At 48.7% G+C, this 14,322-nt stretch overlaps 1 protein-coding gene across 1 annotated transcript in view; it reads left to right on the plus strand.

Annotated features, from left to right (window-relative positions):
• Positions 1 to 234: 234 nt before the first annotated feature.
• The window catches only part of ESYT3 (extended synaptotagmin 3), a gene marked incomplete at its 3' end in the record, with an annotated part of 33,365 nt that continues 19,277 nt past the window's right edge, over positions 235 to 14,322 (plus strand). Inside the window, exons 1-4 of the mRNA XM_084265597.1 lie at positions 235 to 528; positions 6,362 to 6,403; positions 6,955 to 7,089; positions 8,103 to 8,179. Coding sequence (XP_084121723.1) covers positions 244 to 528; positions 6,362 to 6,403; positions 6,955 to 7,089; positions 8,103 to 8,179 — 539 coding nt within the window. The 5' untranslated portion in view covers positions 235 to 243. The remainder of the gene's footprint in view (positions 529 to 6,361; positions 6,404 to 6,954; positions 7,090 to 8,102; positions 8,180 to 14,322) is intronic.

A 14,322-nucleotide genomic window follows, 5' to 3' on the forward strand; every position in this document is an offset into this window, starting at 1 on the left:
GGCAGCCGTGGGGGCTCTGCGGCGCCGCTTGCCCCGGCCGCGCTCCGCGGCGCGCTCGCTGGGGGGCGCCATAGCGCGGCGGGGCCGGGCCGGGCGGGTGCCCCGGCGGCGCGGGGCGCGCCTCCCCGCCGGGCGGAGGCAGCTGGCGCAGCGGTGCGGGGACGGCGCACTCGGCAGGGGCGACCCCTCGTCAGTCGCCGGGAGGGAGGGGGTGGGAGGGCGGCGGCAGCTCCTGAGCGTACCATGAATCCCGCGGCTGCCCGCCGCCCCGCCGGCCGGCGGCCGGGCGTCCTGCCGCGGCTGCTGCTGTCGTCCGCGGCACGGGCGCTGCTGTGGCTCGGTCCCGTCTACCTGGCGGGTTACTGGGGGCTGAGCGGCAGCTGGGTGCTGCTGGGGCTGGCGCTGTGGCTGTGCTGGGGACACAACCGGCGGTGGAAGCGCGACCGGCTGGCTGCCGCCTTCGCGCTGCTGGAGGATGAGCGGGAGGCGGTGTGCCAGGGCCTGGCCGCCCGGCACCTGCCGGCTTGGGTGAGTGAGGACCGGGGGGCTGGAGCGCTTCCGCCCCCCGCCGCGCGTCCCTCCGCAGTAGCGGCGGGAGCCCCTGGGGAGCGGGCAGGCTGCGGGCTCCCAGCGGCGGCTCCGGGCTGCGGAGCGGCACGGGGAGCGGGATATGCGGGAGCGAGCGGCCGAAGGGCTCGGACCGAGCGGGGACGGCTCTGGGTTTGAAGTCTCTGTCAGCAGAGCGAGTCCTGGGCTGGAAGTTGCTGTAGGCTGCGGTATCCCCGGAGAACTCTTCGTTGGGTCTCCGTGCTGTTGCACTGCAGCTGTTTTGGTGTCGGGGGTACTTAATTTTAGACCTTCTCATCCAGAAGGGTTTATCTCTTTCAATTTAGTGCCTCTTGGGGGGGGGAAATCATCTATAAACATGATATGCTTTGCCTGCTGAAACACAAATACCTTAATAACTTTAAGAGCAGCCTCTTGATGCTGTGGAAAGCCAGCCCCTCTGTGTTCCCAGCCACTCGAAGGTTTTGAAGTGAAAAAAAACTTGAAACCGCACGTTTTGTTCTATGCATTTGGTTGTTTGCTGGGCAGCCTCGGTCGGCTGATGGGAAAGGATGATGAGGGGTTTCCTGCTTCAGCATCGTTTGCTTGACATTTGAAAACATGTCAGGGGCTGGCAGGGAAATGCTTTTCTTGTTAGAAAGAGAATATCAAAGAGGTCTATTTGTAAGGAATGTTGCGCGGAGACATTTATAGTCGGCGAACTCTTTTGTGTAGCCTACAGCTCTTGGCTCTCCTTAATACTGTGCAAAAGGAAGGCAATCTGCCTTCTGAGGGGCGAGGCCAGGGTCTCCTAGCAGAGCTGGTGAAGCTCCCCACACATGTCCCCTCCCGGAGGGCACAGAAGTCTGTCTCTGAATGAGGTTTCTGCTTGTTTGTATTGACAGAGGGTTTAAAAACATCTCGGAGCATTAACGAGCGTGGTGGTGTCAGCTCTTGCCCTGATGCTATGAGAATAGTGTTGTGTTTTGTCCTCAAGTGCCCTAAGTCTTGGTAATGAGAAATTTAATCTCTTAGTCATCATTGAAAAATCAGAATTAAACCACCCCCCAATCTCAAAAGTTCTTAGGTTTTTGTTGTTGCACGTGTCAGGCTTTGGGTGGGTGATGGATGGGAGGGATTGCTGGTTGCCCTGTGCTCGGCATTCCCCAGGCTGCACCCAGCGTGCTGTGTCCCCCAGTCACCGGGGAGGTTTTGGCAAACAGGGAGACTCCAGCAGAGCCCACCAGGGTGGTCAGCGGCTGGAGCGCGTGGTGTGTGTGTGGGGAGAGGACAGTGGAGCAGGGGCTGTTCAGTCTCCTTCAGGGGATCCTTGGGTGGGTCTCACCACCATCTCTCACTGCCTAGCATGTCCTCACAGGGGAGATGGAGTCAAACGGTCTTGAGAGGCCTTCATCCTGACTTGTGAATTCTTGGACCTGGCTGCTGGAAGGCAGGATAGGGTGTAGGATCTTTGGATAAAGGGGCTGCACTGTGTGCTTTTCATTTTGGCTTTTGTCCATATTGCCACTTGTCCTCCTTGCCTTCTCTGTGTTGGTAACTTTTGCTCTTCATCACTTAGTGTTTGCACTGGATGCCTTTTTAACTCCTCTTCCTCAATGTGATCTCCTGTTCTCCTCTGTGCTAGTTGTGGAGGCAGCTTCTCACTTGCTGTCTATTCCATTTATTCTCTGCAGTGTTGTCTTTTTTTTTTAGTTTTATGTTTTATTTTTGCATTTCAGTGTTCATGAGCCTTCAACTGAAGCTCTAAAAATGTCCCATGTGTTCCTCTCTCCTGATATGCAGAGGTGGGAGTAGGAGAGCACGGGCTGGATTTGCAGTGTGCAATCCTAGGAAAGGTTCTGGAGGTGTGAAGGAATTGCAGTATCTCAGGGGGACTGGTGAACTGTTGTCTTCTTGTGTGCCCTAAAGTAAAATGAGGAGGATCTGTCCAGTGACAGTGATGGAGCTAGCTGGTTAGAACCCATTCCCCCACAGAGCAGAGGCTCCTTCAAGTGTGACTCAGGTTCCACTCAGTCCTGGTATCAGTTGGTAGGAGATGTGTTCGTGCTGCAGCCTTTCCTCTGGGGAACACTGGGAGGGTTTCCCTCATCTACTCAACCATCTGTTTCAGGGAATTTGCAGGGTTATTATGCAGCACCAGTTTCTTGGCTGAAATCAGCCAGTGAATTTGGAATAGAGGCATTCCTGTGCTAGACAGCTTATGTGGGCAGGCTGGGCTTCCTTAGGAATCCAGGCTGGAAATCTGCTCTGTAGAGCCGAGTCAGAGCTGTGTCTGGGAGAGGTGAGACTCTGACTTCAGCCTGAGCAGCCTTTAGCTTGACTCTGTAGAACTGTTCGGTGCCTGGAGCAGAGGTAGCTGGGCTTCCACCTTCCTTCTGGCTCCTGGGGCTTGTGGTGACTTCTCCACGTTGCTTTTGCAGCTGTGAGCAGGTTGCAAGCAGGAACACCTGGATATGCTGGGTTTCTCCCTGATGAAAGATTCCTCATACCAGGAGAAGCTCCTATGATCCTTGGGGTCCCTGCCAACCCAGACTATTCTATGATTCTATGACTGGGAACAGAACAGTCCTTCTAAAACTTTCCCCATTAATTCCTTGTTCGTGCAAAAGCCTTGGTTAGACATTTTTTTTTTTGGCCCAAAAAAACTCTTCCTTAACACACCCCAAAATATCAAAACCCCCCAGCAAACACTCAACCCTGATGGATGGGTAGAGTCAGATGTATTTGAACAGAATGGCACTGTTGTGTCAGACATGGGGTGTGCTATTGCCATGATCCCAGCGTGGCTTGCTCCAGGCTGAGGTGGAGCCGTGGCAGAAACTTACCCATTTCCTTTACTTGCTGGTAATTGGCCCATACCTAGTGTTCTTGATCTTCAAAGCTCTTCTCAAACGTGGAGTAATTCTTGCAGCATTCCTAAAATATTGGCAAAAGTGGGCCTGCTTTTGTAGATGGAGAAAAGCAATTTTGATGGTGTCACTTTCCCAAGGCTACAAGGATAAGTCTGGCCCTGAGACAGTGTTAACTTTGGCAGCTCTTGGTGGCTGGTTCCAGGCATAGTAAGGAGTGTTTTGCTCTTCTCTTACCTGTTCTGGAGTGATGACAAACTCGAGGACAAGACCCTACTGACAGAGCTCTCACCAGTAACAAGGGTTGGAAGTGAGTCTCAGGTCTGGAGTACGTGTCTAGAAAGTATGGAACTGCAGATGTGGGATCTTCTGAAAGTATTTGGACATGTCACATTCTTGGAGTCAGCTGTTGGGTCAAGGATCTGACCCAACAGCTGACTCCAAGAATGTGACATGGTGGTGTCAGTGGGCTCAACTAGAGCAGAACTCATCTTCTCATAGCGGGATGTGTGCGCTGTGGAGTACCTTGTGAGTAGGAGAGGCTTTGCTCAGAGTGTGTGTTTTACTAGACAGTAGGTAATCAGGATGAGACATTTGGATACCAAACTCTTCTGCTTCTTCTGCAGAACTGCTTGTTGAATTCGTACCACTGAATGCAGCTGACATTGGTATTGGGAAGTGTGGTGGTCTCTCATAATTGGCAGAAAGCTCTTTTTCACCAGACACATGTAGTCCTACTGTGTTTAGCCAGGGAGCTCCTGCTGGTCTATGGTACCTTTGAGCTACACCAGTGCTCTTCCTTCTGTCTGAAAAAGGAGACTGAGGCACGGAGTGCCTGGGTAGGATTTGTGTTGCAGACATGTGAATGAAGGGGTGTCAGGTGGGATGGAAACGTACCACACACTGCTGCTAATCCTACTGGAGTGATCTGAAGTGTGACATGGTGATCCATGATTCATTGCAGTGGCTTTTGGAGTCTGGGCTCTCTGGTTTGGGTGTCTGGCTCAAATAGTGAATTCAGTTTCGCTTTTTTTGAGGTGGGTCTGGCTGCTGCCCCCTCCTCATGGTTTCTACCTGTTTCCATGTGCTCCTGTGTGCTGTTCCAACTGTTCTCGGCCACCAGCTTTTTTCTTGGATGTCTCATGTAGTTGCATCTCTAGCAGCTCTGGAATAATCCCAGCCAATTTTAGTGATTTATATTGTGCTATGTTTCTACTTTCAACATTGGTGAGTCTTACACAAGGGCTGTGGCTTTCTCAATGGAGTGTGGTGGCCTAACTGTAGCCCTGAGTCCTGCTCTGTCCTTCCTTTTGGGACACATCCCTCTCCTGGCTGTAAGATCTTTTGAGGACAGCTTGCCACGCTACTTCAATCCCTGCTGTACCCTGCTTGTGACTGATCTGTGGAGCAAATGCTGTGGGACACTGGTGCTTGGCAGTTGCATTGGAGCTGGGGAGCAGCCGATTTCAGGATGCCCAGGATTTATGTGTCCCTTCTCGTGAAAGACCAAAGGCTGGCAGGTGAACTGGAGGTCCCTTGACTCACATAATCAGCCTTACTGTAAAATGCCAGTCGCATTCTGTCAGTATTGATTGTCCCTTCTGGTGCTGTATTCTCACCTTATCACACAAACAGCGCCGGGGAGGCTGACATTTCAGTGAGATGGAGTGGGCTTGTGTAATGGAAAAGCTGCTCTTCAGAGCACCAAAAGAAATGGCTTATAAAGAATATGGTAATATCACTTTGCTTTTTTTTTATTATTATTATTTTAATGTTATAATTGGAGGTATTTTGAGGCATTATTTGAGCAAGGGAAATGGGCTCTGAAAACATACGTCAAGCTGGAATAAAGGACAAGCTGCTGTCGGTTCCATCCTGACGTCCCCGAGCGCCTCTCTAAAAGCTGAATTACACAGCAAGGCTTTGACTGAAGAGTGTAATTCACAGCTCCTGTATTGAGGGGTAATGTGTTGTCCTACACAGTGACTATTGTCAGGCTGGATGATGGTGGAAGGAGGCCCTTTGTATTTGGGTGCTCTTACAGAGCTGCACCGTCCTCCCTTCGCCAGTACCCTCTACCAGCTTGTAGCATGGGTGGAAAAATACCACATCCAAAGACTTTAATGTGTGATAGTAGTAAAGTGATTGTGGCTCTTGACTCAGCAGCTTCTTGGTGAGGTCTGACAGGTGGGTTAGTTACTTGAGAGCAGTGTCATATCTGTCTGTCCCGATGGGGATTGAACAAGCTGACACTTCAGGGAACTGGAGGGATTCAGGAATAGACATTCTATTCTTGTTCACCTTTGATACATCCAGCTTGAAGACATGGTGTGTGAGCAGCTACTTCATTTTAATTTGGCTTTAGGTCTTAAAAAGCTCGGAGAGGTGAAAACACTGGACTGTTACACACATCAGCCTGTCCTAATAGGCTTCAGCTCCTACAGTGCTGGTTTCCCTGAAGTCATTGGTGTGGAGAAAGGCTGCTGCAACCAATGAAGTGAGTTTCCCAAGCAGGTTCTTTTCCCGAGTGCAGTGTCCCTGCTGAGGTGAGGCAGTGCAGAAGGCAGGACCTGCACCGCTCATGATCTGGAAGGGAAGCAGGTTCTCGTGGCTTCCCCGGGCATGACCGAGAAGGATGAGGAATCTAATGGCACTTTGCATCATGAACAGGATATGACACTTGCTTTAATCACATAAATGAGCCCAGAGGCATACTGGTTCGTCAGTGCACGTGTGTTCTTTTGCCTTTTGCTATTTTTTACTATTTTATTTGACTTTTACAATTTTTCAAGGAGGAAATAAATGATAAAGGATGTACATACGAGGGCAGAGGGATCTCATCTTCCTCCAAAACTTGTTCTACACTCCGTGGTGTCTTTTGCATGTGCTGCAGCATGCTGAAACAGCTGGCATGTGGCACTCACTTTGCTTTTCTTTGCATTCAGGTTCACTTCCCTGACGTTGAACGAGTGGAGTGGCTGAACAAGGTGAGGAGCTCTGAACTCCCGTTCAGAAGGCCATCTGCTCTGAGCTGCGTCCTGGCACAAACTCTGAGGAAGTTACCAAGTCACTGCAACACAGCTCTGTGTCTGTACTTAATGTCTTCAAGCCATCTAAGTATAGAGTTGCCACTGAGTTTTTGAGAGAGTCAAATGTGTGTCTGGCTGATGAATTTGATAAATGTGCCCTCAACACTTCATTCTGAGATTAAAAACTAGAAAGTGAGTGTGTGTATGTGTGTGTGTGTACGTGTGTGTGTGTGTGTGTGTGTATGTATGTGTGTGTGTGTGTATACACTGTGGTTAGAAGCAGTCAATAGACCATGGTCCTGCAAAGTCACCCTTAAGTTCCCAAACCAAATTCCTTTCCTGAGGAGGGGAGATGGATCCTTCCATAAGGATGACTTGAGAGCACAAATGTGACTTGGTATTTTGCACGCTAATTAGCCAGGTGGTCTGTAATGTACGTGCCTGTTTCTCAGCAAAAGGTGTCTTATACAAGGAATCTTCAGTGTGTTTCTGTTTTTGCTGTTCTTTAGGTCCTTGTACAGGCTTGGCCATACTTTGGGACAATCATGGAAAAAGCATTTAAAGAAGTTCTTGAACCAAAAATCAGAGCAAAGAACGTACACCTGAAGACATGCACCTTTACCAAGATCCACTTTGGCGAGAAGGTAGTGTGGATCCTTTGCAACACTTGTGGTTCGGTCTCTTCCGAAGAGCTTAGATGCAAGGGGAGTCTGAGGTTCAGCTCTTTAATAGCTCTGAGTATTTAGCAAAACAGTCCTGGTGCAACACTGCTGCCTCCTTTGTTCCCTCCTCCTGTTACCTTGGTGTCCTCACCGTGAAGGAAAGATCATACAGGAGACACACCCCCCACACACACTTCCTGCTGTCTGTCAGTATTGTGGGGCTGGAGAGAGGAAAAGGAACGTGGATCCTTGTTTCTTTCTGGTATAAAAAAGACAGGGATCTCCTGGAGAGAGTCCAGAGGAGGGCTACAAAGATGATTAAGGGTCTGGAGCATCTCCCCTATGAGGAAAGGCTGAGTGAGCTGGGACTGTTCAGCCTAGAGAAAAGAAGACTAAGGGGGATCCTAATTAATGCTTACAAATATCTTAAATATGGGATGCAGGGGGAAATGGCCAGCCCCTTTTCAGTGGTCTGTGGAGACAGGACAAGGGGCAATGGCTGCAAGTTGGAGAACAGGAAGTTCTGCACCAAGATGTGGAAGAACTTCTTCATGGTGAGGGTGACAGAGCCCTGGGACAGGCTGCCCAGGGAGGTGGTGAAGTCTCCTTCTCTGGAGATATTCAAGACTCGTCTGGACGCCTCCCTGTGCAATATGAGCTGGGGAGCTGCTTTGGCAGGAGGGTTGGAGCCGATGATCTCTCGAGATCCCTTCCAACCCCTACGATTCTATGATACCCATGTGAGAGGAGTTTCCTGTGCTTCCTAGGGCTTGCAGCACAGGCTGCTTGCAACCAGCCCTGTGTTTGAGGGCTGCCAAGGCTATTCACACTACCTCCCTAAGGGAAAAAATGGTGTGGTTTACTCATAGTTTACATGCGGTTGTGCAAAGTTGTTAATGGGTGCTCTGTGTTCACATTGAAGAGAGTAGGACTTTTCACTTAGGCTTAACTGGAAAGATACTAACTCTGTGGTATCTTGTTTGTCTTTGTTCCAGTGCCCTAGAATCAATGGAATAAAAGCCTACACCAAGGAAATTGATAGAAGACAAGTTATCCTGGACCTGCAGATATGGTAATGTTGCCTCATTGATTATGTAGATGGTTCTTAACTCACTGCCCATTTGACAGCTGTGAGTTGTCGTGCCGGGCTGGATGCATGGTCCACAAAGATCAGTGTGAGATGGAGCGGTCCTTATATCAACCTAGAATGATCTGAGATAATCTGGCCTCCAGTTGGATGTCTTCAGTACTCACACAAGTGAAGTGTTGCTCATCGGCATTTTAAATCAGAAAGCGGTGTGACTTGCACAGGTCTAAGATTTATCTACTCTGGCCCATCACTCTTGCCAGGAGGATGTGTCCCTTGGCTTTGCTGTTCGTGGCAGGGAGAAGCCAAGTTTTGGATCTGTGTTTCCTGTTCTGACAGCTCTTGGGCATGGACACACTTTGTCTGTCTTGCCCCATGATGGTTCCTCTTCAGTCCAATCTCTCCAGTTCTTCCAGAACTTTAATTTCTTCCCCTTGATTAATCACCTCACCCTTTGCTCCATGTGTTACACCCAACACATCTGGGGCTTTTTTTGACTACAGCTGTTGTCTGAGCAGAAAACTGCCTCTAGCTCTATTAACCACAACAACAGAATTAGATAAAACATTTGATACCTCCTGGGCTATTTTGAACAAGGTTACGTGTTTTGCTAACATCAGAGCTACTGCAGAGCTAAAGTCTTTCCTGGTTTAGCCTGGAGAATGGAATTACCGGGGGAATTACCACTTGCACGCTGCTGCAGCTCTGTAAGTTTAGTGGGCGACTGAGCTGCCTAATTTAAATGGCTTTTCTTCGTGGTAGTGCCAGGAAAAAGCAGGGTGAGATTACGGAGTGTCTTGGCAACAGCACAGAGCTGCTCAGCACTGTGCCTGCTGCTTCGTGTGGCAATGGCACAGCAACATCCCCGGCCCTGGCCGAGCACCGTCGCTCCCTGCAAAACGAGATGCTTGATTTTCAGCCAGGACTTGTTGTGCTTCAGTGCTGCCAGGGAAGTGCTCTTTGTAATAGCCAGACCAGTTTTAGGGCCTTTGGCAAATCATTCGTGCTTTCCATGTTGAGATTGAGGGATTTGATGCCTTTAAGGCTCTGCGGGAGGTTGCTGCTGTTTTCTGTTAAACGACTTCTCCAGGCTGCTTCTCCCACATACTCATTTTTGCTGTCTCTAACAATCCTCTGCAGAGGGATTTCCCCCACCTCCTCATTTTCATCCTTCTGGCAGACCCATCAGCATCTCCAAATTGGCCAAACTTTTCTGTTCCTCATCCTGACAGTAACTGAAACCTGAACTGCTGTCTGATAACCCAGGCATTATCTGTATTCACACAGGGGTGTTCACACTATCTTGTCTCTCTGATGGGGGTCTCATCTCCTGGGTTGTGAGAAGGACCCAGCTTCTCTTACATTAATACATCTGAACTTCAGTTTCCGCAGCTACTCTGGGTACAGTGTCCGCACTCTCCAGCAGCGGGGAGAAGCAGATCTGTGAGCAGTGGTGTTATTTACCTGCCTTTTTCTGGATTGCCAAAGGACCATGTTGGGGTTTTTCTCTTTAATAAAAGAAACAGGCAATCTCCACTTTTCCAGAGCAAGGCAAAGCCCTGCTACAGAACAGGCTCTCTGAGCTACATGGGCAGCAGCCAGTGTCTGCACTGGTGCAGCTGGTGTTGGGAGAAGAGCTGCTTGGAGCAGATGGACGTGAGCTTCTCCAACGTGAGGCCTCTACCTCCTGGCTGCTGCAGGCTGGTGAGGTTCAAACGGCTGTGTGCATCCACAGAGCTGCGTCCTGAGGAAGAGGGATGTGCTGTGTGTGCCGGAGCCGTGAGCTCTGCAATGCCGAGCCTGCAGTGCCTGACTTCCCTCCCTGGGGATGGGTTTCAGAGCAGCATAGCTGTTGTGGCTGTGCTCATTAGAGCACATTATGAACGTGACTCCTTTGTCTCGGCGCCTGCGAGCTGTAGTTGTGTGGGAGTTCCCTCGCCAGTGAACACACGTGAGCATGACCTGCTGGGGCTGCAGCAGAGTGCTGTTCTGATGGACAGCCATCCTGCCTTGGCAGCAGCTCCACTCCAGTGCTGAGGTATCCTTTGTGGTAGGCAAGCCTTGCATCCAGGAATCTCAGCAGGGATTTCTTTTTTCCCCTCCAGTTTTGTCAAGGAGGCAACTAGTCTCTGAAGCCCAGAGTCTTTGACCTGGCCAGGGAAAAACACAGGAAAAGGGCAGGAGTAGAAGACCCCTTTCCCTCTTAGCCGCCTTCTGTGGTCTGTAGGGAGTCTCTTGAGTAGTTTTAATAGCCACTCACAGACATAGGGTCTATCGAGTGCTTTGTTCAGTTTGTTTGTGCTCCTGATCTCTGTAACATGATGAGATGCTGAATGCTGTGCTTCAGGTCCGTGCTGAGCAAAGAAGAGCTTCCTTGCCTCCGTGTTAAATCTGTGATGGAACATCACAAAGTGCATCCTGTGCTTGGGAACTGTGAAGAACAGCATTTAAGGTCCCTTACGCATATGGGCAGTAGCTGTCAGCAGAGCCAGTGATGCCTTAAGTCGGGTATCACGTGGAGTTACCGAAACAAACTCTAGAAGCCTCTTTAATTAATCTGTTAATAACACCTTACACGCCCGTAGCATCAGAGCATTGGGAATAGTTACGTAGAGCGCTGTCTCATTGCAGTCTTGACTGTCTCACGTGAAAAGACTGTACTTGAGGTTTTGGCAGGAAAACCAGGGGTTAACCTGAGAGGCTCAGAGAACTTTCAGCAAAGGCAAGGAGGGAGGCTATATGTCTTCTTTTGAAATCTTTTGCTTGGTCCCTGAGATGATGCACCCAATTTGGTATAAATTGTGTAAATTTTGTCAGGGCTTATAGGGCTGAACAGAAATGTTGAGGTAATCACTGCTTGCTCTCAGGTCTTCCATACAGATGAAGTTTGACATTATCTGTCTAAAAGTCCTACAGTCTGTACTCTGTTCATCTCTCTGCTTTCCAGTGCAAATATACCTGATCTACAGCTTTCACATGACATGTAAAGTGTCAGGGTTCTTGCAGTGGCTGAAGGGAACATGAGATCCCCACCATATTGGGCTCTAAAATCCACAAATAAGAAGTATGAGGTTCTAGCTGGCAATAAACTGGCAGTACTCTGTGATCTTCAAACAATTTGCCCTGGATTTACATCATGAATCTGTCCCCTGAGCACAGGGAGCTGACAGTTGCATTCTCCAAATGAATTAATGTCAAAGCATTCCAGAAATGTTCTCCAGTAGTATTTTGCAAAATGGGAACTCTTCTAATGCAGCCACTTGACATCCTGTCCTACAGCTGCTTTTCTTCCCACTGGTTCTGCAATTGCCTGAGCTGCTGCGTAGCCTTATAACCACTAGGTTCATCATCAGGGTTTCAAAGTATTTGAAGGCACTCTTGCCTCCCAGAAGAGTAGCTTGCAATCAAATTGCTCCCTATTTTGTTAATCTGATTTAGTCTTCAATTTTTCATTGGAAATGCTTTGTATTTTCTGTGCCCTTCTGTGGCACTTACAGTACAGGAGATGTTGTAGAGGACTAATGTAGTAGTTAATATGTATATGTTAATTAAAAATAAATATGCATGGAAATTTACTCTCAAAAAAGACTGTCTTGATGTCCTAACTGGCAGGTTTGCAAATCTGGAAAGCAGTCTCTGTCATTTAGTGCAGAATTGCAGAAAGTGGACAAAAGAAGCGTGCAACAATCATTTGAGCTTTGGTGGAATTTGGTATAACTAGGTCTGTAGGATCTTACAAGAAACTAAAAGCATTTTGGAGACTTGCAGAAAAGGAAGGCTTACCCTTGGAGGCCTGACTTGATAGGCAGAGGGGAAAAGCAGAGGTGGCCTGCCTTTATCATACCTCACTTCCTGCGGTGCTTGGTCATGTTTTCCTGTCTCTGTTATTTGTCTGATACTGCTTGCTCGTTTGCCCAAGTCCAATGTCAGGCATGACACAGCTTTACAAAGCACTTGGGAAGGCTGGACCAAAGTGGGATTTGGACATGTGGGCCGATGAGAAGATAGGGCTCATGGGGAGTTACTTTCCAGGGGAAGAACCACACGTTCTAAAGGGATACACAGACATCCAGGTTAGTCAGACTTGTTAGTGTGTGCTCTTGTAGCATCCCTGCCTTCAGCTGGTGCATTCCCCTTGTCTTGTAAAGACAGTGGAGGTATGTGCACTCGTACAAGCCTCCCCAGTCCTCATCTGCAGTGCAGGCATGCTTATGTGCATCATCTCCTTGTGCAGTACTTGATTCGGGAGAGAAACAGATTCTTCTTCCACCCCTGGCAGGTGAGTAAAGCATGGCCCTGTGGGCATGGCATGGGGGCTCAGCCCTACCTGGTTTTGATTGTTGAGGCTTGAGTTTGGCTCAAGTGTGCTTGCTCTGGGGGGTGGGCAGCAGAGAGCACAGCAGGGTTACGCTGAGCAGAGGGGCGGTCAAAAGCACGAGCAGCTTGGACTGGAAATGAGGAGTAAAAGAGATGAAGATAGAGGGCATCCTTCCTGCCAACCGCCGTGAGATGGGGGTGATGCCTGCATGAGGTGGACTCAAGGATGAGTAAAGGCTCAGGCTCTGATAAAAGCGGTAAAGACTCCTCCAGCATCAAGACTTTCAAACACAATTACATGATTCAAAGTGTAACTGGAGAAGAGAGCCACCCAGGACTGGGTGGGAAGAGTTTTTGACTGCATGGAAAGGCATAAGGACTGTAAATTGAAACACCACAACTATTATTTGTTGTGCTTGGACATTGGCAACAGCCAAATTAAATCCTCTTGGATTAATTACTGCAAATTGAGGAACTCATTTTGGCTTACTCATTTAGACTTCTATTGCGACAAAGCTCTATTAGCACCCAGTGTAATGAGCTGTAAGATAATGTCAGAATTGTAGAAATTAATAAGCGTAAACATAAGTTTGTTTAATTATATGACTAGGTTATAGGGAAGATTTGTGTTAATTTTGGCATGGCCTGTGAGGCTGGTTATTTAAGAAATGAGAATACTCTAACATTAAAGGCCTTAATTTGTGTATTATGAGCTTTCAAAGTTCTGCTAAGGGACTCTCTGTAAACAAATATTTGAGAACTTTGCTTGCAAAAGTGGAGACAAATTCTCAGGGTTACGCATTCTTGGCAGGTTGGGTTTTTTGGGAGGGAGGGAATCTGTTTCTATGCAAATTACAGCATGAATTAGTGGCGACTGCAGCACTATTTGCCCATCTACATGTGGTCAGAGCAAAAAATCCTTTTTTCTTTTGATTATGGGGTGAAATTATGCACGCAGGTGGCAAGCACAGCACATTCACTACTGCCATACCTTTACACCCTGCTTTACCTGCAGGCTGTTTGCGTGTATACATCCAGAAAGAGCTATTTCTCAGAGGGCTGAAAGGGAACACGGTAGCTGCTTTCAATCGTTTTCTGCTAGAGGCATCAACAGGTCTGCTGGGTTCTGCTCCCTGGGGAGTGGCTATCAGTTTGTGCATAGGGTGATGTTTTTGCTTTTATTAAAGTTTAAGGTGGTTTCCAAATTGCAGGAGGACTCACTCAGCGTTTTGCTTTTATTTAAAGCCTGGTGCTCTCCATGGCAACTGACCAAAATCCTATCTAAAGTCATTGTCTTTTCAGTCAGCCTCAAGGAAACCAGGTTATTTTTAGTGATGAGTTTGTCCTTCAAGTGGGCTTTTTGGTTGTTGGCATTTGAGGGCTGCATGCGTGATGGCCGAATGACTCTGCGTCAGCTTGGGAGCTGGGTCACTGGGTTCTGGGGTGGGATCAGGCCTTTGGCAGAGAAGAGAGCAAGAAGGCAGTTGGCTTGTGCATTCTTGTGACTTTGAGTTTTGAACGTGGGCCTGCTGATTCCCTCCTTGGAGCAAGTGTGTCTCAGCCTCCTGCCAGACTTACGAGTGGAAAAGTAACCTTGAAATACAGATGTTGCTTTGACACTTTGCAGGTAGGTTGTTGTCCCAGCTGACTGCAGGGTTTCTCTTGAGAAGATCTGACCCTTGTTCATTGTGCTCAACTTTCCCTTTTCAGCTGTTTGAAAATCTGTCTCTACCTGTGGGGTTGCAATGTTTATACTGTGTCTCTACCTGTGGGGTCATTAAACTGCAATGTTTATACTCTGTACAGCACAG

Source organism: Gallinula chloropus (genome assembly GCF_964237585.1).
Source record: "Gallinula chloropus genome assembly, chromosome: 5".
NCBI classification, from domain to species: domain Eukaryota; kingdom Metazoa; phylum Chordata; class Aves; order Gruiformes; family Rallidae; genus Gallinula; species Gallinula chloropus.